We start from the raw sequence: 26,064 nt of genomic DNA on the forward strand, positions 1-26,064 counted from the left end.
CTGACAGCAGCTCCCCCCGGACGCCTGGATGGATGGACGGCTGGACGGATGGAGGGAGGAGGAGGAGGAGGAGGAGAGAAGGACCCAGTTATCCCAGAATGCATCAGTCTGTGGTGTTTAACTCGGGCAGCGTGACCTTTGACCCCGGCAGTCGACTGGCAGCAGAGTGACGGCGGCGTTGAGCTGATGGAGGCTGCTGCGTTTTACCGCCGGTCCCCACGGCAACGCTCTGCTCAGATTAGTCATTAACCCCCCCACCCCACCTCCTCCTACCCCCCCCCAAACAGTAAACGCACCACAAGCTGCAGTCTGAGTCTCTCGGGACATCTAGCAGCTGATTGGTCGGTGGCTCTGAGGTGCCCCTAGAGAAGCTTCAGCCACTTTAACTGATAAAACTCAGAAGAAGCAGCAAGTTCACAGATAATTTGGGATGGAAAATTCTGGTTTTTAAACCCGTAATGTGTTTTTCCTAAGCTGTAAAACCAGTTAAAGGTGCAGTACGTGTAATAACTGTCAAGGTTTATTTGCTAAATCTGAATATACTTCCCATAAATATATTAGTATAAGTGTATAATCGCTAGAAAATAAAATCTGCCTTATAATTCTTCTTCCGCATGTAAAAACTAAAACTACAAGTCCAAACATCTGGACACACCTGCAACATGAGCAGGTGCAACTCTTATTTTGAAATTAGCCTTTTTTTTTTTTTATCATTAATTGTCGTTTTGTTTTCAATAGAATTAAAAATTAAATAAAAAAATCACTGATTTGAACAAAATTTGGAAACTGGAAACTGGTTGAAATATGATTTTTTGTTTTGTTTTTCTTTTAAGATAATAAAACACCAGTTTTATATTAAAAAATATTTTTTTTCTACACTGCAAAAACTCATATTACCAAGAATATTTATCTTATTTCTAGTCAAAATGTAATTTCTAGTCAAAACAAATCTCATTATACTTAAAATAAGACTCATCACATTAAAAAGCAGCTTGTTTTTAGACACTTTTTACTTCTTTCAAGCAGATTTTCACTTGAAATACGTAGAAGAATCTGATTGTGGAGTTTTTCTTTCTTATTACAAAAAACATTTTTCTACTTATTTCAATCGTAAATTGTCTGAAAACAAGTTAAGTTTTAAGGTGATTCTTATTTTAAGTGGAAGGAGTTTAGTTTTGACTAGAAATGAGACATTTGACAAGAAATAAGACAAATATTCTTGGAAAGATTTTGAGTTTTTGCAGTGTATTGCTATTTTTCATCATTTCCACTCTAATCTTTTAACTCTTTGTGTCTCATTGGACATTTTGCATTTCTCCTCTTTGGTGCCACCTTAATGTAAAACCCCTCATGTGCCACATAAACCAGATAAACCACATAAACCATTTAAACCAGAGGCAGAGAAGGAAAAAACACCATGAAACACGACCAGCACTCGGAGCCGTACATAAAAAAAAACTTTATTATTGTCGTAAGGTAAGATTGACAACAACATGCTGTTACCACAATAAAAAATAAAAAGATATTGCACTGGTTTTTTACTCGAGCAATGTTTTCTCTTCTCTCTCTCTCTCTGTCTCTCTGTCTCTTTCGTCCTTAATGTCTCTCTCAAGCTTTTATGGTGCTCGTCTGAATCTTCCTCCTCCTCTTCATCACTCAAACACACACAGACACACACACACACACACACACAGAGCTCGACCTCTGCAAGAGTCGAGTCAATAAAAGAGGGAAACGGCCTCTTCACACCGACACCAGTTTAACGGACTGAACATCGAAGCTTCACTCAGTCTCATGTCAGAGCGTCTGAACGTCTAAATGTCTTTGTGACGAAACTAAACGTGTCGACGCACAAAGTAGAAGAGTTTTAAGCTCAAAATCTGGATCGTGTGCATCGATTATTGATCATCGATTGGTTCCAGAAAGAGCCCGTGAAAGACAAGACGACTGATTTGATTTGTGTTTTGTTTTGTTTTGTTCGCTTTAAGAGGAAAAGACCAAATCCGGACCGAAGAGTTTCAGCTTCACGAAGAGACGACGACTTCGTGGAGTTCCAGTTTGTTTGTGGTGAAAGTTCAGAAGCTGCAGAAGACGCTCCAGTTCCAGTTTCTACATTTAAACACGTCGACGTTTCATCAGAGCGGAGGTTGGGGGACCTCTGACTGCAGCAGAGGTGCATGATGGGTAAAAAACACACACACAAGCCGAACGAAGGCGAAGACGAACGAAGAGCTGAACAAAGATCACTGGTGAAACCTAACAAGTCTGTTTGTAAATGAATCTTTGTTTAGTTTAATCTGTTGGTTGGTTGGTTGGTTGGTTTCTGAAGCGACGCTGTCAGATCACCATGGCGACGACGTCTTGTCTGGATGACCTCACTGAAACAGGAAGTTCAATCGAACCAAAATCGATCTTTGAAATTAAAAAAAAACTCACGTCCGATGGTGACGTCACAGCCTCGTTAGAGAGAGAGAGAGAGAAGTCGTCATCAGTCGTTAACGAGCTGATGATCTGATTGGCTGAACACCCCCACCCCTCCCTCCCTCCCTCCCTCAGCACCACCTGTTAAAGGGATAGTTCAACATTTTGTCAAATTGGCCCATTGCCATAATCACTATAGTCATAGCAGTAGGTTTGTTACCTTTAATTGTCGGTGCAAGCTGTTTTTAGAAAGGCGGAGCAGAGCTACGCTACATTTTAGAGGGAAAAGCAGAGACTGTTGATGAAAAACTGTCCCAGAAGGCAACGCGCTTCAGCGATTTTGCATGAATTTCCCTCTAAAACAACTCTGTGTGGTAACGTTGTGTTATTATCTCATAGTGTGGTGAATGTGCAGCTCACAACTTGTCCACCAGAGCGTTGTGGAGTTGTTGGATTGTGTATTTGATGAGTTTGATGATGAGGGAAACCAAAAGAAATCCCATAATGAGCCTCCGTAGCATAGCTCTGAGCAGCTCACGGCTCTGCTCCGCCGTTCTAAAAATAGCTTGCACCAACAACAATTAAAGGTAACGAACCTACTGCTATGACTATAGGGGTTATGGCAATGGGCCAGTTTGACAAAATGTTGAACTATCCCTTTAACACACTCAGAGCAGAGATGAATCTGACATATGTGCACTGGATCTTCCTCCTCCTCCTCCTCCTCCTCCTCATGTGACGCCGCCGGAGGAGATTTGATTTGATTGCTACGGGCAACGAGTTCAAACAATAAACAATCAAACAATCAAACAAAGCCAAAGCCCAAGAAGAATAAAGAAACATAAAACAACATGTAAACATGAGACATGAAAACAAAATACAAAATGGCTGACAAAGGAACGGGAGGAATGACGGTCGTCGTCGTCAAAAAAAAAAGAAAGAAAAAAAAAAGTGGTAAATATAAGAAACTAAAACCAACAGGAGGAAACAACTTTGTGTTTCCGTAGCGAAGACGACGTCAGTGGTCAGAGTCCTCGGCTGCTCCTGTCAATCACTCCGATGACAATAAAGGTTTGTGCCAAATCTGATGTGCGACACGGACACACACACACACACACACACACAACTACACACGCACACACACACACACACAACTACACACACACACACACACACACACACAGGGTATAAAACAAATGCACAACAGAACTTTAAATATTCTTATATATACATAACCATGCACAAATTAACAAACACACAACTCGGCTCCGTCTCACACACAGACACACACACACACAGACACAAAGACACACAAACACACACACACTTTACAGGATTAGAGGCAAAAACCAAAAAACATAAAAACAAAAACTCAGCGACTTGGTCCTGATAGAAAACTAAACTCCTGCAGCTGAACGGGGCCAAAGAGACAAACAGCTGATCCATCGTCAATATATTGATTCTTAAACCTGTGACATCATCTCTTTGTGTGTGTGTGTGTGTGTGTGTGTGTGTGTGTGTGTGTGTGTGTGTGTTGTTGGATCATCAACTTCCTGAATCTTCTCATCGAACAAAAAAACACAAAAAAAAAAACACATTCAGGTGTTTTTCTTTCCATTTTTTCCCGGCGACGCCGATAAATCCGACACAGGGAGGAGGAACTCGAACGCAACACGGGAGCAGTGATGATGACGTCACTTCCTGTCCAGCTGCTGTTGGTGCGTTCAGGTTCACGCTCGTTTTTTTTTTTACTTCTTCTGACCCCGAACAGGAAGAAGAGGAAACAAAACAAAACAAAACACAAACAGAAAGAAAGACAGAAAGACAGAGAGAAACATCTGGAATGGAACGAGGACCACCGACCACATCTGTCTGTCTGTCTGTCTGGCCCCGCCCCCTTCTGTGACATCATCATGGCGTTAGTGCGTGTGTCGTCTTTCTTCTTCCCATCATGCATCATGTTCGGGTGAGGCCGCCATCGCTCTCTCTTCGTCTCAATGTCGTCGCCATTTTGTTTCTGCTGCTACGTCTTCCTGCCGCTCGCTTTGTCCTGAGGCGAGGGGGCGGGACAGGAAGTGGGCGTCACGGCAACGGCGGCGGCAACGGTTGTCGTGGTTGTTGTTGTCGTTTTGCGCTGTGGCTCAGATGCTGCAGATGCGGCGGCGGCGGGGCGGCTCGTGGCGAGCGGCGGCGGCGGCGGTGGAGCGGCTGCTTTCAAAACAACCGGCCGCTGAGGAGGAGGAGGAGGAGAAGGTTTCTGTTGCCCTGACGACGGTGGCGGCGGCGGGGGCGTTTCCGTGGCGGCAGCGGCGGCGGTGGTGGTCGATCCTCTGGTTGTGGTCGGTTTCTTCTCGGCTCCGGCGCCGAGGAGTTTGACGGGACCGAGGACGCTCTTGGCGACGGTGGCGAGCTGCGACACCAGGCTGCTGCTGTCAGGGGGCGGAGCCTGAGAGCTGCACGACGACGATGATGATGATGATGATGATGATGATGATGATGTCGTTGTCGTTGGCGAGCTCAGACCGGTAGCGGTGGCGGTGGCGGCGGCGCACAGCCTACGGTTGTCGGCCTCCTTCTTCTCCTTGGGGATCCCGGGGGAGGAGCACGGCGGCGTGCGGGGGCGGTCGTCGCCGGCGGCAACAGCGGCGGCGGCGGCGGGGGCGTGGCCTTCTGCGGCGGCGGCGGCGGCGGCGCCCGTAGTAGTGGTTCTGGACTCGGGAGTCGTAGTGACGGCGGAGGTTTTGTGGTCGTCTGAGGGAGTCGGTTTCGTCCGGATCGCCGTGGCGTCGTGCGGCGGCGGCGGCGGCGGCGTGGGTTTGAGGAAGAAGGCGTCTTTGTCTTTACTGACGGAGATGAAGGCGCTGCCGGGCGTGGAGAAGGGGAGGGGGGGGGCGGGGCCCTGAGGGGGTTTAGTGGTGGTGGCGGTGGTCGACGTCGTCCCGCTGTGATCCGTGACTTTCCTCTCGTCTCGTCTCTCGGCGGCGGCGGCGGCGTGGCTCTGTCCCGGTCCGGGCTTCGTCATCGTCATCGTCTCCGTCACCGAGGGGAGCGGCCGGCTGCTGACGAGCGGCGACGGCCCCGTGTGGGAGAAAGCAGCGGCGTGCGGCGGCGGCAGCGTCCTCACCGTGGTCGGCCGGAGCAGCGGCGGCGGCGAGGTGAACGTGGCCCCTCCCCGTCCGTCCTGACTGTCCTCCGACCCCTCGTCCGTCTCGTCCTCCGAGGAGTCGACCTCGTGGATGGCGTCCTGCTTCTGCAGCGACTCCCGCCGCTCCGCGCGGTCCTGCCGGATCGCCGACAGCTTGTCCTTCAGTTTGCTGCTCTGTTGTTTCCCGGCGGCGGCGCCAACGAGGCCCGAGACCAGGACCAGACCCCCGCCGCCCCCCTCCCCCTCCTGACGGCCCAACTTCCTGGAGGAGGAGGAGGAGGAGTGTTTCTGAAGGCTGCCGGTCTCCACGCCGCGTCCTACCGACGACAGGAGACCCTCACTGGCCGACTCCTAGAGACAGAGAAACAGACTTTTATTGTGAAGGGCTGATCACATATGGAGCTTTAATACAAACGTCTACCTTTACTTTAAAGGTAGACGTTCGTTTTTTTCATTTTCATTTCAAATGAAATGAAATGAAACTGAAAAATTTTGAAGGAGCTTTAACACAAACGTCTACCTTTATTTTAGGCACTGCTGTGCGTTTAATAAATGTTCCAAGACTAATTTGTGAGTGCTGCCATTTCAGTTTTTTTCATTGTTTCGATTTTTGAGCCGGCACCCAGTTTTATCTTTACATAAGAGTCGAGCACGCCATTCCCTTTGTTCTCGGAGCTTTAACACAAACATCTACCTTTATTTTGAAGGAGATTTTACACAAATGTCTACCTTTATTCTGAAGGCGCTTTAACACAAACATCTACCTTTATTTTGAAGGCACTTTAAAGGTCCCATATTATACTCTTTTTACTCAATTTCACTCAGCTGTCAGACGTCCAACTAAACTGTATTTGAAATGTATTGCCCCAAACTGATCCGTGGTCCTGAATGTCGGCTGTCTAAAAGTCGCTCAGATGAGCTCTGCTGAGAACGAGCTGTTTCTGTACCTGCACCTTTAAGTAACATGGTTCCTGTACACGGCAAAGATTATTACCACTTTATGATTTAAATTGGTCGGTATTTCATCAATTTAGCTCAGGAGTTTCTTGCTGTGCACTGCAGCCATAGAAACAGACGTGGTAGGAGTTTTGTCATGCAGAGGGGCCGGCCTCACTCCCGTCGTGACATCACCACAGGAGCTGAGTCTGAACAGCCTGTTTTAGCACCGTTTTACCAGTCGCTGGGCTGCAGAGTCGATGCAGGACCCGTTTGCTTTCCTCATTCTAGGAGTTGGTAGTTCTCAGGGAGGATCAGTTTATGTATGTAGAGACCAGAAAAAAACTGTTTTTCTTAATATGGGACCTTTAACCCAGACATCTACCTTTATTTTGAAGGAGCTTTAAAACAAATGTCTACTTTTATTCTGAAGGAGCTTTAATACAAACATCTACCTTTATTTTGAAGGAGCTTTAACACAAAAGTCTACCTTTATTTTGAAGGAGCTTTAACACAAAAGTCTACCTTTATTTTGAAGGAGTTGAACACTGTTTCCTACCTGCAGACTGTGCAGACTCGGCTCTCGCTGCAGAATCTCCTTCTTGAACTCGGCCGCCATCTTCTTCTCGCCGGCCGTCGATGCTCCCGCCGCTGCCGCTGAGGGAGAGGACGAGGACGAGGGCGCGTTAGAAGAGAGCGAGGAGGCGAGCTTCTCGGCCGACTGGACCCTCTTGAGCAGCGGCGAGCGCGGCGGCTCGGCGCTCTTGGGTCTGGAGATCTGGCGGGCCAGCGGCGGCGAGGAGTGCAGCTTGACGGGGAAGGACTGGGCGTGGCCGGGAAGCTGCAGCGGCGAGGGCGAGCGCTGCGGCGAGCTGCTCTGCGGCGTGGGCGACGGCGTGCGGGCCAGAGGGGAGAGAGGGATGTTGCCGGCCGACTTGCGGCGAGGGGAGCGGTACTGGCGCTGCAGCTTGGGGGCCAGGCCGTGCAGCGAGCTGGGCCGGATGTGGCCCGAGCTCGCCGGAGAGTTGGGAACGCTGGAGCTGGGAGAGCTGCTCTGGGAAGAGTTCCCACCCACTGAGGGAGGAGAGAGAGAGAGAGATTTATGGTTTAGACACATTCATGTAAAGAGATATTAACACTGTCAGACCGAGTACAATGCTGAGTGTCACGGCACTGAAAACTATGAATGAACTCTCTGATATTGCCAACTGTTTTTTCAGAAATTTACTGGAAATTTCATTTTCAAAATTGACATTATGGCAGTGGTTCTCAAAGTGTGGTCCGTGGACCCCCAGGGGTCCCTGAGAAGGTTCAAAATTCAATTTTACCACTTCTACAATTTTAATTTTTTTGGAGAATTTTTACCACTTTTTTATTATTATTATTATTATTATTAATGTCTTTTTTTTATGAGAAAATTTTAACACTTTTTCTGCATTTTTTTAAAAAATCTTTTGTTTTGAAAAATGTAACCAGATTCCTTCTAGAATTTTTCTCAAAAAATTTCTGGGAGAGATTTTATCATTTTTTTGAGAAATGCTACCACTGTTTTATATATATATATATATATATATATATATATATATATATATATATATTGTATTGTTTATAGATAAACTTTTTTGGGGGGGGTTTTGTTTTAATAATAATGTCACTTGTATTAAAAAACCAAACAGTTAAAAGGTTCCTTGGCCGTGTGAAGACTTTGCAAGACTGCGCAAAAAAAGTTCCATAATTCAAAATGAATTGGGAATTCCAAACTGTAACTGAATTACGACTAGTCATAATTCCAGTTACAGATATCTACAACGTCATTTCGCCTAGTCAAAACTTAATTACAGATATCTGAAAAGGGAAATGTAGATATCTGTAATTGAGGTGAATTAAAGATATCTAGAACTGGAATTATGACTAGTCAGAATCAAATTGATGATATCTCAAACTGGAATTAGTACTAGTAGTCATAATTCAGTTACAGATATCTGTAATTCACATGCGGTTATCTGCAACTGAATTATAGATATCTGTAATGACAAACCCCATACACATGAATGGTTAAAGTGACGTCATTTGTCCTATAGGAAGAATGTAGTTGTGGATCTGAAATGTTCTTTTTGACGAGGCAAAACTGAATTACACATATCTGCAACACACGTCCAGTCTGGCTTTTAAATGTTAAAATGGCTTGCCGAAACGACTCCTGTTAGGAATGTCATCATTATTATCATGATATGACTGACCTGAGTGGGTTGAGTCTGGCGTGGAGCGGTAGCCCTGTGTTGGGCTCCGTGGCGACAGGTTGTGCGTCGGTGAGCCGGGGCCGCTCTCCCCCGACGACAGCGAGCGGTTAAGGGAGGAGAGGCTGCGGCTGGTGTGGAGCAGAGACGCCTGCTTGGTGATCTTCCTGAACAGAGACGTCCTCTTCTTACTGCGGGACAGACAGACGGATGGGTTAAAGGGAGAGTTCAACATTTTTGGCAAATTGGCCCCATTACCATAATCCCTATAGTCGTAGCAGTAGGTTTGTTACCTTTAATTGTCCTCCTAAAAACTTATCTTTTCTCCTTGGCGTTCACTTCCAGCTAAGCAAGCAATCTTGGCTCTCTCTCTTTCTCTTTTTACTCTCTTTTTATTCTTTCTTTTTAATCTAGATTTGTTTTAAATTGACTACTATCCCTTGTGTTGTTTTAATTGTTTGTTATAGTGTTTGTGATTAACTATGTTGTGCTTTTGCAATTGTACAGCACTTTGGTCAAGTGAGGTTGTTTTAAATGTGATTTATAAATAAATTGTGACTTGACTTGATTTGACTTAATTGTCGGTGCAAGCTATTTTTAGAACGGCGGAGCAGAGCCGTGAGCTGCTCAGAGCTACGCTACGGAGGCTCATTATGGGATTTCTTGGTTTCCCTTCATCAAACTCATCAAATACACAATCCAACAACTCCACAACGCTCTGGTGGACAAGTTGTGAGCTGCACATTCACCACGCTATGAGATAATAACACAACGTTACCACACAGAGTTGTTTTAGAGGGAAATTCATGAAAAAACCGAGTTTGATGAGGGAAACCAAAGAAATCCCATAATGAGCCTCCGTAGCGTAGCTCTGAGCAGCTCGCGGCTCTGCTCCGCCGTTCTAAAAATAGCTTGCACCGACAATTAAAGGTAACAAACCTACTGCTATGACTATAGGGATTATGGCAGTGGGCCAATTTGACAAAATGTTGGACTATCCCTTTAACCACTGCACCTCTGTGTGTGTGTGTGGCGTCTCACCTCTCCTGCCCCTCCTTGCTCTTCGTCTTCTTGTTGCGTCTCGCCATCTTGGACTTGTGTCCCGTCTTGCGGGCGGGGCCGACCTTGATGGACGTGTTCTCGAACGGCGTGGCGGCGATCGACACCTTGGCGCCGCTCTGAGGGAAACCACAGACTCTGGATCAGTGACGGGGTTTAACCCTTTAGCGTCTAAACCTGTTTGTTTTTTTAATACTTTAGATATTTACGACGGAGTATTAGGGCTACATTGACAAATAAAAAAATCACAAACTTCGAGAATTCGAGAAGAAGTTGTAAATTTGCGACTTTATTCTCGTAATGTTGTGACTTTTTTCTTGTATGAAATGTACGACTTTATTCTCGTAAATTTACGACTTTATTCTCGTAAATTTACAACTTTATTCTCGTAGGAAATGTACGACTTATTCTCGTAAATTTACGACTTTGTTCTTGTAAATTTACGACTTTATTCTCGTAATTTTATGACTTTTTTTCTCGTAAGAAATTTACGACTTTTTATATCGTATGAAATGTACGACTTCATTCTCGTAAATTTACGACTTTATTCTTGTAAATTTACGACTTTATTCTCGTAAATTTACGACTTTATTCACGTAATGTTATGACTTTTTTCTCGTATGAAATGTACGACTTTATTCTCGTAAATTTACGACTTTATTCTCGAAGTCTGTGTTTTTCTTTTTTTTTTTCTCAATGTGGCCCTAATACTCCGTCGTAGATTTTTGCCTTTAATTTAAAAAATTTTCCCATACACATGGTTGGTATCTTTTGTTTTGTTTTTTTCAGAACAACTTCTGACGATAATGTTTTCACTTGAACCGAATTCATTAACATATTGGGCCCAAAAATACACAAAAATCACACAGAGTAGTCTCAGCTGACTCCACCACTTCTGTTCCTTCCTTATTTCTTTCACTTCATCCTTCCTTCCTTCTTTCCTTCCTTTCTTCCTTGACCCAGGAGGACAACAGGAGGGTTAAATGTTTTTTTAATGTTTTGTAAGGATGCATTGTTGCTAAACTAACTTTTATTGTATTGTTCCCGCAGTAGGAAGACAATAAAAAATCGAAAAATCTTGAAAATTGTGTTCTACAGTATCAAATTAAAACTGTAATATCCCCGGTTTCACATGGTCAAACAAAAAACTAGGAGAGAGTTTCATGTCTGCAGACCAGTTCACAGTTTTTTATTTTTTTTAGAGGGTTTAACAAAGAGACGAGGAGGAAACCGAAGTGTTTTACCTTGAGGATGAGCTCCACCACCTCGGTGTGGACCAGACCGTGGACCGCCTCTCCGTTCACGTGGGTGATGAGGTCACCTTCCCTCAGCCCGGCGTCGTGGGCCGGACCGCCCTGCTCCACATGCTGAGGGACAGAGAGACAGAGACAGAGACAGACAGACAGAGAGAGAGTTCAGCTCTTCTGCAGCTTTGTACTCTGAGATCTACGGTGGCCCCGAGCGCTCAAACTCACACACAAACACACTAATACACAAACAAAAAGCTTTACAAACGTCTTCATCAGTTCACACACAGGACAATGGAAGAGTTTCCAGGGGACACAAAACAGTGACGGACCGCCGGGGCTTGTGGGAGCCAAAGTGTGTTTTGTGTGCTTCTACAGTACATGTTTTGTTTGTTTATATTGTAAAGTTCATAAAGAGTGTAAATAAATAATTGATTTGTTTGGATAAATAGCTGATTAAAATAGGCAAAAGATTAGTTAAATTCATTTGATTTAATTCATGATACGTAAAAAAGGATTTTTTTGTAACCTTTGTTACTGTCGCTTTAAGAGCACAGAGGCAGTTGAGGCTTGGCTAGGAATGAGCCACACAGTTTTCTTACCGTAGTGCCTTTGTTGAATGAGAAACTTTGATTTTGGATTACTCCTGTAATAAGATACTTTGTAAAACAAGGAATAAATACATTCTTTCTAATCTTTTTACACCGGAGTCAATGTGGACATTTTTTCCATGCAGTAAAGGTGCACGAGTCAAGTTAACCCGGGCTAAAAGCTTCAACTCCCACGGGGCTAAAGACACAACATCACCCGATTCAGTTTGTTATTAAAGCCTACAGGTCCGTCACTGTTTTTTAGGGCTGGCTTTAAAAAAAAAAAAAAAAAAAAATCAGATTCATATCGATCTTCATTTGAAAGATCCGATATGGAATCATAAAAAAATATGACAAATTTATCATAGAACAATGTAAATGTGTTGATTTTGTTTTTAAACCAGGTGCTGCTCCTCTATCTGTCACTCAGCAGAAGACACAAAATAAATCCTTAGCAGGGTCTGAACGCGTCAAACAGAGCTCTGGGAGCTGATGTCACCATGTTTTTTTTAATTTCATTTAACCTTTATTTACCCAGGCGAGCAAATTAAGAACAAAATTCTTATTTTCAAGTGCAGCCTGAAGGGGAAGGGGGAGGGGAGTGCTTAAAGTGAAAACAAGGTTATATAAATTACACTTAGAAAAATTCAATATAATACAATACAATACAATAAAACAGTTAATCAATAGGGCATGACAAGAATACCTATTAGCAAGTGCAGGAGTCGACTGTGATTAAATAATTTTCCAGGACAACTCCAGCTTTTCCAGAACATTTCCAGACTTTTTTCCCTCATTTTCCCTGTGTTTTCTGTGACTTCCTAAACAACCAGCAGGACTCACCCAGACCATGTGGTGCACCGTGTAGATGTCCGAGTCCCCCATGTAGACTCTGATGGCTCTCAGCGTGAAGCCGTACTTCTTCCCCGCGCGGTGGATGATGATGGCCGGTTTGACGCTGGTCACCGCCGGCGACAGGTCGCGGCTCGGGGACGAGTCCCGTGACGACGGGTTGGACGACAGTGAGTGTGGCGACATGGGGCTGGCCAATGGGGAGGCTCCGTGGTGATCTGAGGGCAGAGGAGGTCGATGGATGAACTTCACGGTGATGTTAGCGTGGTAATTTACTGCAGTGGTTCTGAAGGTAGGGTCCGGGGACCCCCAGGGGTCCTTCAGAGGGTTGAAGGGGGTCCCCAACTTTTTATTTTTTAAATTTTACCCCTTGTAGAATTATTATTATTTTATTTTTTTGGGAGAAATTTTTACCCCTTTTGTTTAATTTATGTTTTGATATTTACATACATACATTTTATCACTTTTTCTTCATTTTTCACAATGAAATGTTACCACTTTTTTCTAGAATTTTTTTTTACTTTTTCTTTCTTTTTTCTAGAATTTTCTTTTTTTAAACTTTTTTTTTTTTGAAAATTTTTACCACTTTAAAAAAATAAAAATTAAAAGAAATGTTATCACTTTTTCTTAATTTTTCACAATGAAATGTTACCACATTCTTCTAGAATTGTTTTTTAAAAAATTTTACCACTTTTTTCTAGAATTTTTTAAAAAACTTTTTCTTTAAATTTTCTGTTTTTAAAAATTTTTACCAATTTTTTGTAGAAATGTTTTAACGCTTTTGGATACATTTTACCAATTTTTTGAGCAATGTTACCACTTTTTTCTAGAATTGCTTTTGAGAAATGTTATGTAACCTTTTTTTTTCTCTTTTTTTTAATCATACCGCTTTTTTCTAAAAAAAAAAATTAAAATTTTTTTTTACTTTTTTTAATTTTTACCTCTTTTTTTCTCCAGAAATGTGTTCACATTTTTGGAGAAATTTTACCATTTTTTTCCCCAGAAATCTCTCTACAATATTTCCAAAAATTTACACCATTGGCCCTAATTTGAACGTACAGTACATTGACTAAAAAAGCAACGTTCTTTAATCTCAGAACAAATATTTGTGTATTTCTGGTGTTTGATTCAACATTTTGTCCAGTGGGGGTCTGTGGTCTAATTTGTGTTAATTTAGAGTCGTTGATGTAAAGAAGTTTGAGAGCCGCTGACCTGCTGGGATCATCAGCGACAGCGTGGTGGCCGACGCCGACTTGATGACCTTGTTGAGCGGTTTGGAGCTCGGCGCCGTCGTCCCGTGTTTGTCGCCGTCTCCAGACAGCAGCCGGTGGCGAGCCCGGCGAGCCGCCAGGTCGCTGATCGCTCTGGGCGTCGCTGGAGAGTCGCTGTCGGCCGCAGCTTTAGCTCCGCCCCCTCCGCCGCCGTTAGCTCCGTTAGCGCCGTTAGCTCGCTCGCACACGTCACCTGAGCTGCCGGCTGCACAGACACAGACACAGACACAGACACAGACACAGACAGGAAGTGAGCCTTTAATTCAGGAAATGTTAAAGAGTTTGACAGGAAGTGCTGCTTTTTCCTCAACAAACAGGAAAATCAACAAAATAAAAGCACAATAAACATCAGATGAGTCAAAGTCAGACCTGCATGTTTCTTATATCATTGATCATCATTCACTAACTTTTCCTGACTCCAGTAAAAGAGAAAGCGTCATCATTCCCTGTGTTTCCAGTCACAGCTGAGTGCAGCTGTGACTTTTTTTGAGAAATCTTACCACTTTTTTCTAGATTTTTTTTAAAGTCTTTTTTTTAAGGGAAAATTATTACCACTTTTTTCCCAAAAAATCTCTACAATTTCTCTAAAAACTGTATTCCATTGGCTCTAATTTGAACGTACAGTACATTGATTAAAAAATTAACGTAAAATAAGTAATGTTCTTTAGTATCAGAACAAATATTTGTGTAATTCTGGTGTTTGCTTCAAAATTTTGGTTTAATTTGTTAGTTTGAGAACCACTGACATAGTAAATAACTAAAAATAAATAAATTAGAGCTCTTAACTACTGTTCCTGACCAGAAGCGCCGGTCCAGGCTGAAAATATAAACAAATGACTCAGGTTGGACCTTGGGCTTCTTTTTCTTTAAAAAAAAACACATGCTTTTTACATGTACACATGAGTTTCAGTCAGATTCAGGCGTATACATGCAGAAGAAAACCAGTTTCCATTCACATTATCTGGGTGTTGCAGTCTGACTAACGTGTTTACATGAACTTTTTTTTAACTGTCATGTAAACGCTCTGATTTTGAAATAGAGAATAATTAACTTTCTAAAGTTGCAGCTGGTTGATTAAATGAAAACAAGCGGAGATGCAGGAAGGACTGACTGACGACTCCATATGAAGCCCTGAGGCTGGCTTGTTCAGTGTGGCGTTGTACTGACGTGTGAGTGTGGTCTTGCTGAGCTGGCTGCTGGTGGAGCTCGGCGTGGTGGGAGACTCGTCCAGCTTCAGCTCCCGCTCCACCGGCAGCTCTGGGATGGCGAGAGGAAGCTCGTCGCTCCGAGGGCCGCGGACGACGCCGCTCCCCAGGAGGCCGGGACTCTTACGACTTCCTGCTGAGAAACACAGAAACAGGAAGTCAGAGTCAGAGCTCAGATGATGTCACTGACACTACCCGATTTGCATCGCTGCCAGATTTGTGTAAATACCGGCCGCCATCTTTGACCGCTGTCTACGGCAACTCCACTTGGACAAACTTCATTTGGGCACTGCCAGATTTGCGTACAAGCAGAAGTCTGCTTAAAGTTCTGTAAATTTAAAATACGGTACTGTGAAAATTATTTATTTTTTTTTAAGTGACAGTCTGTGTAACTGACATGTTGTAGCCGACCGCGGACGTCCGTCACAAGACAGCCGTGTTGTGGTAGTTGTGATTGTTTGTGGTTGTCATGGTGATGAGGCTGGCGAGAAAAGACGACAGTAAACACTAAAAGTCGCCTCTGTTCCTGTTTTCTGAGCATCAAGATCCAAACCACCACAACCAACCCTCAGTTTACATCACTAATAAAGTTTTTTTTTTTTTTTTAAATAAGTCAAAGTCAATTCAACTAAGTTTGTCCAAGTGGAGTTGCCGTACGTAGCTGTCACAAATCGGGTAGTGACAGTCACTTCCTGCAGCTTCTTCTCCTTCTTCTCCTCCTCTCTCCTCAGTCTCACCTCCTCCTCCTCCTCCTCCTCCTCCTCCTCCTCCTCCTTCCTCCTCGGAGGAGATGGCGAAGCGCGGCATCTCGATGATGGCGGAGCAGCAGCGCCTCCGGACCGTCAGGGGAGGAGAGGAGTCGCTCTCCGTGTGGGACGACTCAGATACGGAGAGACGCTTCCTCAGGCTGCAGGAGGAGGAGGAGGAGGAGGAGGAGGAGGAGGAGGAGGAGGTGAGAGAGGAGGAGGAGGAGAGAGGAGAAAAGAGGTTAGACACCAACAACACTCTCACATCCAGAACCATCACCACGGGCGCCGCCATTAGCTCAGCTCATCCACACCGGAAGTCCCAACAGGAAGTTGCTCTTCTTCGTGTATATTATTTCTATGTTATTCTCTCTCTCTGGCCTGTCTAACCTGCTCTTTTTACTAAACTTAACCAACTCCTTTCTTCATTGCCTAAACACAACCAAAGCACCCACCAACGACATTTCATTTCTTTTTTCTCTCTCTCTCTCCTGGTCTGCTGTCAGCAGGAGCGGCGCTAGCCATTAGCCGTTAGCCGTTAGCAGCGTTTCTAATAACTCAATAACTTAACTCATTGAGTGCCGCGCTCCTTTCCAAAGTTTTAGTCAAGTGTGCCGGCAATTTAGACCATTTTTGACGATTTTTGTAGAGCCACAGTGTATTCTATATTATTGCCACCAACACATACTGTGGCTCATTTGAAAGGTGAAACTTTCTGCTTCAAATGGCCACAAACCGTTTGTTTCTACGTGCCTCCGTTCATAAGAAAAGTCAAGCTAAACATGGCTGGGTTTCACCAAAATCCCTGCTTTTTTTCTAGAAAAGACAAGAAATCTCGTTTTTGGCACTCAACGCATGGGAACGAAAAACGAGAAATTACGTGGTTGGCACTCAATGAGTTAATAAACGATCCATGCAAAAAAATATTTAGTTAGCTCAATCATGTTGTAACTAAGATATCCGCTGGAAATTTTTTTTTTTATCATGGACCATTTGAGTTACTGAGTTATTTTTTTATCTACATAGAAATGATCCACACGAAGAAGAGCAACTTCCGGTTGGGACTTCCGGTCTGGATGTCCCTGCATACGGGAACTCTTGGGACCAGGACCAGGACTCACATCTCCGGGGATCCGACCAGCCAGGACCGGTCTCTGGACTTGAGTCCACTCAGACTGTCCAGCCGGTCTCCCCCCTCCTCACTGAGGCTGCGCTTGGTGGGAGGAGGAGTCCTCTTCTCCTCGTGGAGGGAGAGACGCTCCATGCTGCTGTACACCTGCAACACACACACACACACACATATATACATTATATATATATTTATTTCACATATCAAAAAGTTAAAAAAGATATAACATATATAATGTGAAGGAGAAATGACGAAAAAAAAAACCCTCCAGGGTCTTGTAGGGTGGATTTCTCCAACTACAGCTCTAAACTAATGTGCATACATTTGTGAAGTACAAAAACCGTTCATACATAATAAATACAAACATGGTTTAACATGATTTAACATTGTACAATGCAGTACAAAAGCTTGATAAAAATATGGTAAAAAAATATAAAGTAATCCCAGTTTATATAGGCAGAGCATGTGGAAAGTATTGACTGGTTAGCAGAAGTGACTGTAGTGCTCGACTTAAGATAAGTTAAAAAAAATGTGCAGGTAATAAATTCCATATTCTAGGCCAACGATAAAGTAACAGAACTGTGATTAGGAGGTACAACAATATGGGGTTCTAAGGTGGTAAGAGTTACGTGTGAAATAGGTGTGAAATTGATGGTTGTAAGCAAATATATTATGAAAAAATGATGGAAAGATTTTTTTTTAGGGAACCATGAATAAATAAACCTGAAGATGATTCACCTGATAAACACTGAGGAGACCAGACTGTAGGAATAAAGGCTGTGAGGAATGTCTTTGATGATGCTTTTGGCCCTAATATGAGGTTTGTGTGTGTCTTAGTGTGTGTGTGTGTGTGTGTGTGTGTGTGTGTGTGTGTGTGTGTGTGTGTGTGTGTGTGTGTTAGTGTGTGTGTGTGTGTTAGTGTGTGTGTACCTTGCTGAAGCGAGGCGAGCAGGAGGAGAACTGTCTGATCTCCACGTGCTCTTCGTCGTTGGTGTCGTCCTCCTCCTCCGAGTCCACGTGGTGGTACCGGTCGGACCGAGCTGACGGGACACACACACACACACACACACACACACACACACACACACACACACACAGAGACAGGTCAGCAGGTTGTCATGGCTACAGCAGCAGCAGTCAGTGACCAATAGGAGGCGTCGTACTGTCGAAGTAGCTGGTGTCGTCCTCTGACTCCAGCTGAGGGATGAACTCTGCTTTCTGCCTCAGGAGACTGTTCCAGTCCAACTCCCTGAAGAAGGAATGCTGCTTCACCTCGAAGGCACTGCCTGGAGGAGATAAAAACATGTCTGTCATCAAAACAACAACTATTACAAGTTAAAGTTAAATCACATCTGAGACACCATAGAGTTTAGAGTCTCAGCCCGAGCTCGGCCCCCGAGCCTTTCATCAAGCATTTGTGTGTTGATTTTTTAGGTGGACAGAAAGCTAAGCCACAATCAGCAATATTTCATTTAACTATTTATTTTTGGAAAGGTAAGCCTGTACGTAATGAAAGTTTGCAATGTTGCACAAAGTAAAAAAAAAAAAAAGCATTAAATTGACACAAATCAGACCACGGACCCCCATTGGACAACATTTTGAGACAAACAAACATTTGAATTTGTACATTCAAATTATGGCCAATGGTGTGAATTTTTTGAAATATAATAGAGAAATTTCTGGAAAAGTGGTACAATTTCTACAAAAACATTCAAACATTTCTAGGAAGAAGTGGTAAAATATCTCAAAAGAGTAAAAAAAAAAAAAAAGACATTTTTTCTAGAAAAAAGTGGTAAAATTTCTCAAAAAAAAAAGGTTTAAAAAAAAATCTAAAAAAAAGTGGTAAAATTTCTCAAAAAATAAGAATTCTCAAAAAAAAAAAAGTTTAACAGTTCTAGAAAAAAGTGGTAAATTCTACAAAAAAAATAAAAATAAAATAAAAAGTTAAGTTTTTTATAGAAAAAAAGTGGTAAAAATATTTAATGTTGCACAAAGTTAAAAAAAAAAAAAGCATCACGTCTCCTTCACGTGCAGCAGCAGCGGCGCGCTCGCCACACACTGACTGCATCACCGGTCTGCTCGTGCAGCAGCAGCTGAGCAACATGGAGTTAGAGAATATAAAGAAAAAAATAAAGTCATATCAGGAGAATTTGAGTTTGAGCACCTTTGATGGAAAGTGGGAGGACGCCCAATTTAAACAGCCCACGGATTTAAAAAATAAAAAATAAAAAAATGTCGGGTTGAAATCGGGCTCGGGCTCATAATTACAGTTGATGTGTCGGATCGGGCCGGTCTCGGGGTCGGGCTTGATTTTTTTTGGGCCCGATCTAAGCTCTAAGACACGATGATGTCACTGTTTCACATTAAACTTTGGAAACGATGATGTCACCGCAAAATATGATGTAATACAACATGATGATGATGATGTTGTATTAGCTGTTGTTGCTGCTGCTACTCCTTCACAGAGACCATCTACTTCCTGTTTCTACTTCCTACTTCCTGTCTGGACTGTTTATGAAGTGTGTGTGTGTGTGTCCAGGTGTGTCAGGTGTGTTTATTTTATTTTATGTCATTGTCCCATTATTGTATGTACTGGTCTGATCTGTCTATCTGTCTATCTGTCTATCTATCTATCTATCTATCTATCTATCTATCTATCTATCTATCTATCTATCTATCTATCTATCTATCTATCTATCTATCTATCTATCCATCCATCCATCCATCCATCCATCCATCCATCCATCCATCCATCCATCCATCTATCCATCTATCTATCTATCTATCTATCTATCTATCTATCTATCTATCTATCTATCTATCTATCTATCTATCTATCTATCTATCTATCTATCCATCAGTCCAGGTGTGTGTTACCTGTGCCCAGTCTCTCCAGTGGGTTTTGTCTCAGCAGTTTGGCGATGAGGTCCTGAGCCTCCTGAGGCAGAGCTTCATCCTCCTCCGGCCACACGATCTCATCTGCACACACACACACACGGAAACATCAAACTCTAAACAACACATACACACACCAACACCCATACACACACCCCTGTGGTTGTCACGGTAACCGCACGGAGCCCACTGCAAAAACTCAAAATCTCACCAAGAATATTTGTCTTATTTCTAGTAAAAACAAATCTCATTCTACTTAAAATAAGACTCATCACATTCAAATTAAAAAGCAGCTTGTTTTTAGACACTTTTTTAAACTTCTTTCAAGCAGATTTTCACTTGAAATAAGTAGAAAAATCTGATAGTGGAGCAAGTTTTTCTTTCTTATTACAAGCACCAAAAAAAAACTTGCTTTCACTGGCAGATTTTTCTACTTATTTCAAGTGAAAATGAGTTTAAAACAAGTGAAAATGATCTAAAAACAAGTTATTTTTTAGGTGATGAGTCTCATTTGAAATGGAAAGAGTTTAGTTTTGACTAGAAATGAGACATTTTGACAAGAAATAAGACAAATATTCTTGAAAAGATTTTGAGTTTTTGCAGTGTCCAAACCCTGAACCCCACTCACACACCCCTGTGGTTGTCACGGTAACCTGACTCACCGCTGATGACCTGACCGAACAGCTCCTCCGGCGTGTCTCCGAAGAACGGAGCGCAGCCGACCAGGAACTCGTAGAGGATGACGCCCATGGCCCACCAGTCCACCGGCTTCCCGTAGCCCTGACGCAGGATCACCTCCGGGGCGATGTACTCCGGCGTCCCACACACCTGGACACGGGAGAACGGGAGGTGGAGAGACACGATGGATGATGAAGGAATGAATTTCAGTCACACAACACCAACATCAAATATAATAGACACATTTCTGTAAAAGTGGTACAATTTCTCCAAAAACTTTCAAACATTTCCAGTGGTGGAGAGTAACTGAGTAAATTTACTTGAGTACTGTTCTTAAGTACATATCCACAGGATTTGTACTTTACTTGAGTATTAGATTTCTTTGGTACTTATTACTCTTACTTGAATACATTTCCAAGACAAATATTTGTACTTTTACTCAAGTTAATTTCTAGGAAGGCTGAAAAGTACTGGTTACTTTCAGGTCTGCCCTTTTTTTTTTCTAAAACAGGGTCTCTGCAGGTTTCACCAGCTCAAATGTAAGACTTTTTAAGATCTTTTTAAGACTATTATGGATTAAATTTATCATAACAAATAAAAAATGTACAAAAGAAATGCGGAGTCACAAAATTAGAAATTGATTGCAATATGAGCTGCGTGTTAGGCTTGTTTGTAGTTGAAAATACATTCAATAAAGCACAATGAAGTGTCGGGAGCATTTTATTGAGCATTTGCGGTAGCGAGGGCTCTACCAGAACATTTTTCCCAAGGAGCCGCCTAAAGTGAACTATTTCGAGCGAAATTAAAAATGTTTATGGAACATATTATTTATTTAATTGACTGGCAACCAACAGGCAGATGGCTTTAAGCCTTGAATAATGTTAAGGGTCAAACATGAGCCATTTTTACATCAGAGAACAGTAAAAACACTTCACCTTTGGTCTGAAATGTGATGACTTCTAATGTGACCCAGAATAGACAAACATGGAAATATTTCAACTTCTTTAATCAACAGACACGAGTCACAACCTAACTTCACAGTTCGTCCTGAACCACTAAACAGGGTAGAAGCTGATGCGACACAGAGACGTGTTGACGAGCTGCTACCTGTTTGTCCAGGAACTCTCTGGTGTCTTTCTCGATGTGTCCTTCGTACAGGTTGGTGGTCAGACTCATCAGTCCGATCTTGGACAGGCCGAAGTCCGTCAGCTTGATGTGTCCCATGGACGTGATGAGGAGACTGGAGGAGGAGCAGAGCAGAACATCGTCATCAACATCTGTCTCAGCTGAACATCCATCACAGCGTCTGCAAAGAATGAATCCAGTTCGCCTCCCGACGCTGTGCTTTCATTAAAACTACAATGCAAGTTAAAGCCCCAGTACGTAGGAATTCCCCCCATCTAGCGGTGCGGCTGCATATCTGAACGTATTCTTGATGTTGCATTCATTGGTTTTAACAGGCCGTTTCCATGGTTACCTACGGTCACGATGCAACATGGCCGCCTCGGTTCGGTGCGTCGCCCACTTCTGTATTTGTAACGACTTGTAACAACTCATTCTAAGGAACCAGAAAGCTTTACTTTGGATGCAGCTGTGATTCACCTTCAGTGAAATACAGATTTATGAAAGACATGTTTGATTTTTGATCATAAAAAGACAAATAAGTTACAGACTGGAGCTTTAACAGTATGCAGGAGCTTCCTTTGATTACTGTTACTGAAAAAAGTAGTGCCGTTAGTAACACTGTTATTCCCATCACTGCAGAGATGAATGAAGGCGATCGTCCGACGGGGGCGGCGGCGAATATCGCTACTTTTTTTCTTTTTTTTTTAAGGCGTTAGTTTAGGCGGCAGCTGCGGGAAACCCTGCAACCTGAAAACATTGCATCTCCTCACGACTCACTTGTCGGGCTTCAGGTCTCGGTGGACGATGCCGTAGTTGTGCAGATACTCCAGAGCCAGGACCGTCTCTGCAAAGTACATCCTCGCCATGTCGACGGGCAGCGCTCCGATGTTCTTCAGCAGCGTGGCGCAGTCTCCACCTGCAGAGGAGAGAGGGAGAGAGAAATCATAATTTACCTAGATACCCCACGAGCGGCCATTTTTTGATAAAAACTGTATAGTACACTTCCTGTCTCTCTAAATGGGCGTGGCCAACCGTCACCACCTCGTCTGTGAACGTGTGTGTGGATTTATACAATGTGTAGGTAGATGAAAGTGAGATATTTATATTTTCTTATGATAACATTAAATATTTACACTACTAACAGTCATATTTAGCGTGACAAAAATAATTTAAATCATTTTCACGGGAGTTTGCGGCCGTTTGTTTGACGTTGCCTAGGAGATCTGTGCCAAATCTGATGAGAGTGTGTCGTAGAGACAGAGACAGGTCTGGAACAAAATGGATTTTCTCCTGATGTGTCCGTCTGAAAGTTGACATTTTGGTGTCAAACTGTTCAGAAGAGATGTGGCTTGTGAAAAATGAGTTCAAAATTTACTTCAGTGACTGTGGGGAGAAAGAATCGACCATAATCTGTGTTCACGTTCAACTGTCCCATTGGAGTCAATACACTCCAGGCTGCCTCTGGTCTCCCTAAAGGGGCGTGGCCGAGCAGAAGCCTAGTGACATCATACAGGAAGCTGACTCCTCATGGAAGCTCTTGGTTTCATTTTTCAAAAAAAACACCTAACCCTAAAAAAATTCTAACAAAAGGTTTCTCAGCTGTTTTTTATAGTATTAGATGTCCTTAATAACATACTAAAAGTTTACCAAAGTTTGACCACTAGAAAGGTGTTATTTTTGAAACAAGTGGAAATGATCTAAAAACAAGTTGATTTTTAGGTGATGAGTCTTATTTTAGAGTAGAATGAGATTAGTTTTGACTAGAAATGAGACATTTTGACTAGAATTTTGAGTTTTTGCAGTGCAGAGGGGATTTTGGATATCTCTTTTTATCACTCTGTAAATGAGAAAATACCACCAGCTGAGAAACCTTTTGTTAGAATTTTTGGGGGGTCAAGTCATATTTGCACCTAAACTGAAGACTAAACTGTCTTTGGTGAGGCTCTTACCCTCCACGTACTCCATCACCATGCACAGGTGCCGTCGCGTCTCGAAGGAGCAGAACATGGAGACCACGAAGGGGTTCTCTGCGAAGGTCAGGATGTCTCTCTCCACGAAGGCCTGCTGGATCTGGTTCCTCAGCATCAGGTTCTGCTTGTTGATCTTCTTCATGGCGAAGCGCTGCCGGGTCTCTTTGTGGCGCACCAGGAACACCGCTCTGGAAACAACAACAACAAGTCTCATATTAATGTGGATGAATCTCCGTTACCACTTGTTAATGGCTCCATTTTAGATAAATCTATGGTTTTGTCTCTATGGTTATTTTGTTATTATTAGTGGTGGTGGAAATGCTGGGCGAGCCGACCAGCGTTTCTTTACTTTCGGTTTCGTGGCGAGTCATGAGAATAACGCCGCCGTATGAATCTCCGTTTATGGTGGGAACTACGACGGTATGTGATCGTCTTCCAACCTCTGACTTTAATTCTTGATGAATGAAAACATGAGTCTGTCTTGCGCCGGTCAAATAATTTCACGGTGCGGAGGCTCATAAATGTAGTGAGGAAACACTTCACTTTAACAAAACTCCTCGTTGTCCCTTTAATAGAACAATAAAACTTGGTTTGACATTTCAACTTTGCCTTTCCTAGCGCCTCACGCCTCTTTTTTTGTGTTTACTTGAACTTAATTTATCTGTATCAGTTTTTTTCTTTTGTTTCGCTTTCTTTTCTCACCTCTTTCTATTTATTTACAGTATTTAGTGTTGTTATCATTACTACTACTATTATTTTTACTATCATCATCTTCCCTTGTCTTTATTTCTTTTCTTTCCTTTTTTTTGCTGCTCAAGAGAGCGATATAAACATTCATTCATACCCACTGCAATACAGCTGTACAACTCCTCAATCTGATGAATTAATGCAGTCACCATAAGCATCCTGGACCCAGCACTTCTTCTTCTTTAACTTCTTAACTTTTTAACCTTCTACACGCATCTCTTATTCATATATTTATTTCTTTTTTATTCTGTGTTTTAATACACTATGTGTTTTTATGTCTTCATGTATTTTCACTCAGTGTTTTGTGATCTGTGTTGTTGTCTGTATTGTCTTGCTGCTGCTCTGTGACATTTTAAATTTCCCCTCGGGGATTAAATAAAGTATTTCAAATTTTCTAATTTTCTAATTTTCTTTCATTTTAATTTTGTTATTTCTCTACCTTGAACAAGGTATGTGATTCTTATTTCTTTACTGTGTTTCAATTATCTGTTAGGTCAAGGTGAGGTCGTGTTATAAGTCTTTCAGGTTTCAGACCTCACCTGCACTTTTTTTTTTTTTCGTATCTTTCTCACTAGTAAGAGAGATAAGTAAATGTTTTGTTCTATTTTATATGTGCAAATAAGAAAAAGTCTAAAGGAGAGTGTGGTCGTACCCGTAGGCTCCGTTACTGATGAGCTTGATGTTCTCAAAGTCTTCCTCGCGGGGCGTCTTGGTCTTGGTCTGAGGAGGAGCAGCTGGGACCGCCGTTCCTCGACTCTGAGGCAGAAACAGAAACCATCCGTTTGATTGGACACAATTCAAAAAGACAAGATGAAAGGGAAGATGGTTCAGGTGAGACGAAGAAGAAGAAGACATCCGGTTGCACTAATCGCTATGGAGACCGGTCCAGTAAACACAAACACAAACTCACGTCCACTGAGTCGTCCGTCTCTGGAGTCTCTGGGTTCCCGCTGTCGTAGCTGCTCAGCTGGGCCATTTCTACAGGAAGAGAGGAGGGACAGGAGGCACGTCAGGGGACAGGACTGGTCTGTACCGGTCTATACTGGTCTATAGTGGTCTCTACTGGTCTGTACTGGTCTGTATTAGTCAATACTGGTCTGTAATGGTCTGTTCTGGTCTGTATTGGTCTGTTCTGGTCTGTACTGGTCTATACGGGTCTGTAGTGGTCTGTAGTAGTCTGTAGTGCTCTGTAGTGGTCTGTACTGGTCTATACTGGTCTGTAGTGGTCTGTAGTGGTCTGTAGTGGTCTGTAGTAGTCTGTAGTGCTCTGTAGTGGTCTGTACTGGTCTATACTGGTCTGTATTGGTCTGTATTGGTCTGTACTGGTCTGTATTGGTCTGTATTGGTCTGTACTGGTCTGTATTGGTCTATATTGGTCTATATTGGTCTGTTCTGGTCTGTATTGGTCTGTATTGGTCTATATTGGTCTATATTGGTCTGTTCTGGTCTGTATTGGTCTATATTGGTCTATATTGGTCTGTTCTGGTCTGTATTGGTCTGTATTGGTCTATATTGGTCTATATTGGTCTGTTCTGGTCTGTATTGGTCTGTATTGGTCTATATTGGTCTGAAGTGGTCTGTACTGGTCTGTAGTTGTCTGTAGTGGTCTGTACTGGTCTGTAGTTGTCTGTAGTGGTCTGTAGTGGTCTCTTACCCTCCAGAGGATCCCTGGTGAGGCCCAGCTGGCTGATGATGTATCTGGGGATGTCAGACTTGATGCCCTGTCCCTCTTTAGCATGGCCCTCTGCTGCTTCCAGCAGGTGGTAGAACTCCTCCGGGTCAAACTCCTGCACACACCGAGACAACAGACA

The 26,064-nt window shown here is 43.0% G+C and overlaps 1 protein-coding gene across 1 annotated transcript in view; it reads right to left on the minus strand.

The window, feature by feature from the left end:
* Window positions 1-1,444: 1,444 nt before the first annotated feature.
* Window positions 1,445-26,064, minus strand: part of mast2 (microtubule associated serine/threonine kinase 2) — a 234,321-nt gene continuing 209,701 nt past the window's right edge. The window contains exons 14-33 of the mRNA XM_085775245.1: window positions 25,908-26,040; window positions 25,164-25,231; window positions 24,906-25,009; window positions 23,486-23,694; window positions 22,314-22,452; window positions 21,519-21,651; window positions 20,396-20,561; window positions 19,716-19,817; window positions 18,002-18,124; window positions 17,769-17,878; window positions 16,831-16,985; window positions 15,701-15,870; window positions 14,926-15,099; window positions 13,700-13,963; window positions 12,479-12,705; window positions 11,043-11,165; window positions 9,781-9,917; window positions 8,743-8,930; window positions 7,062-7,576; window positions 1,445-5,917 (exon numbers count right to left, since the gene is read on the minus strand). Coding sequence (XP_085631371.1) covers window positions 4,445-5,917; window positions 7,062-7,576; window positions 8,743-8,930; window positions 9,781-9,917; window positions 11,043-11,165; window positions 12,479-12,705; window positions 13,700-13,963; window positions 14,926-15,099; window positions 15,701-15,870; window positions 16,831-16,985; window positions 17,769-17,878; window positions 18,002-18,124; window positions 19,716-19,817; window positions 20,396-20,561; window positions 21,519-21,651; window positions 22,314-22,452; window positions 23,486-23,694; window positions 24,906-25,009; window positions 25,164-25,231; window positions 25,908-26,040 — 4,713 coding nt within the window. The 3' untranslated portion in view covers window positions 1,445-4,444. The remainder of the gene's footprint in view (window positions 5,918-7,061; window positions 7,577-8,742; window positions 8,931-9,780; window positions 9,918-11,042; window positions 11,166-12,478; window positions 12,706-13,699; window positions 13,964-14,925; window positions 15,100-15,700; window positions 15,871-16,830; window positions 16,986-17,768; window positions 17,879-18,001; window positions 18,125-19,715; window positions 19,818-20,395; window positions 20,562-21,518; window positions 21,652-22,313; window positions 22,453-23,485; window positions 23,695-24,905; window positions 25,010-25,163; window positions 25,232-25,907; window positions 26,041-26,064) is intronic.

This window comes from Trachurus japonicus, chromosome 4 (assembly GCF_045865225.1).
Source record: "Trachurus japonicus isolate A0001 chromosome 4, Traja_1.0".
Classification (NCBI taxonomy): Eukaryota; Metazoa; Chordata; class Actinopteri; order Carangiformes; family Carangidae; genus Trachurus; species Trachurus japonicus.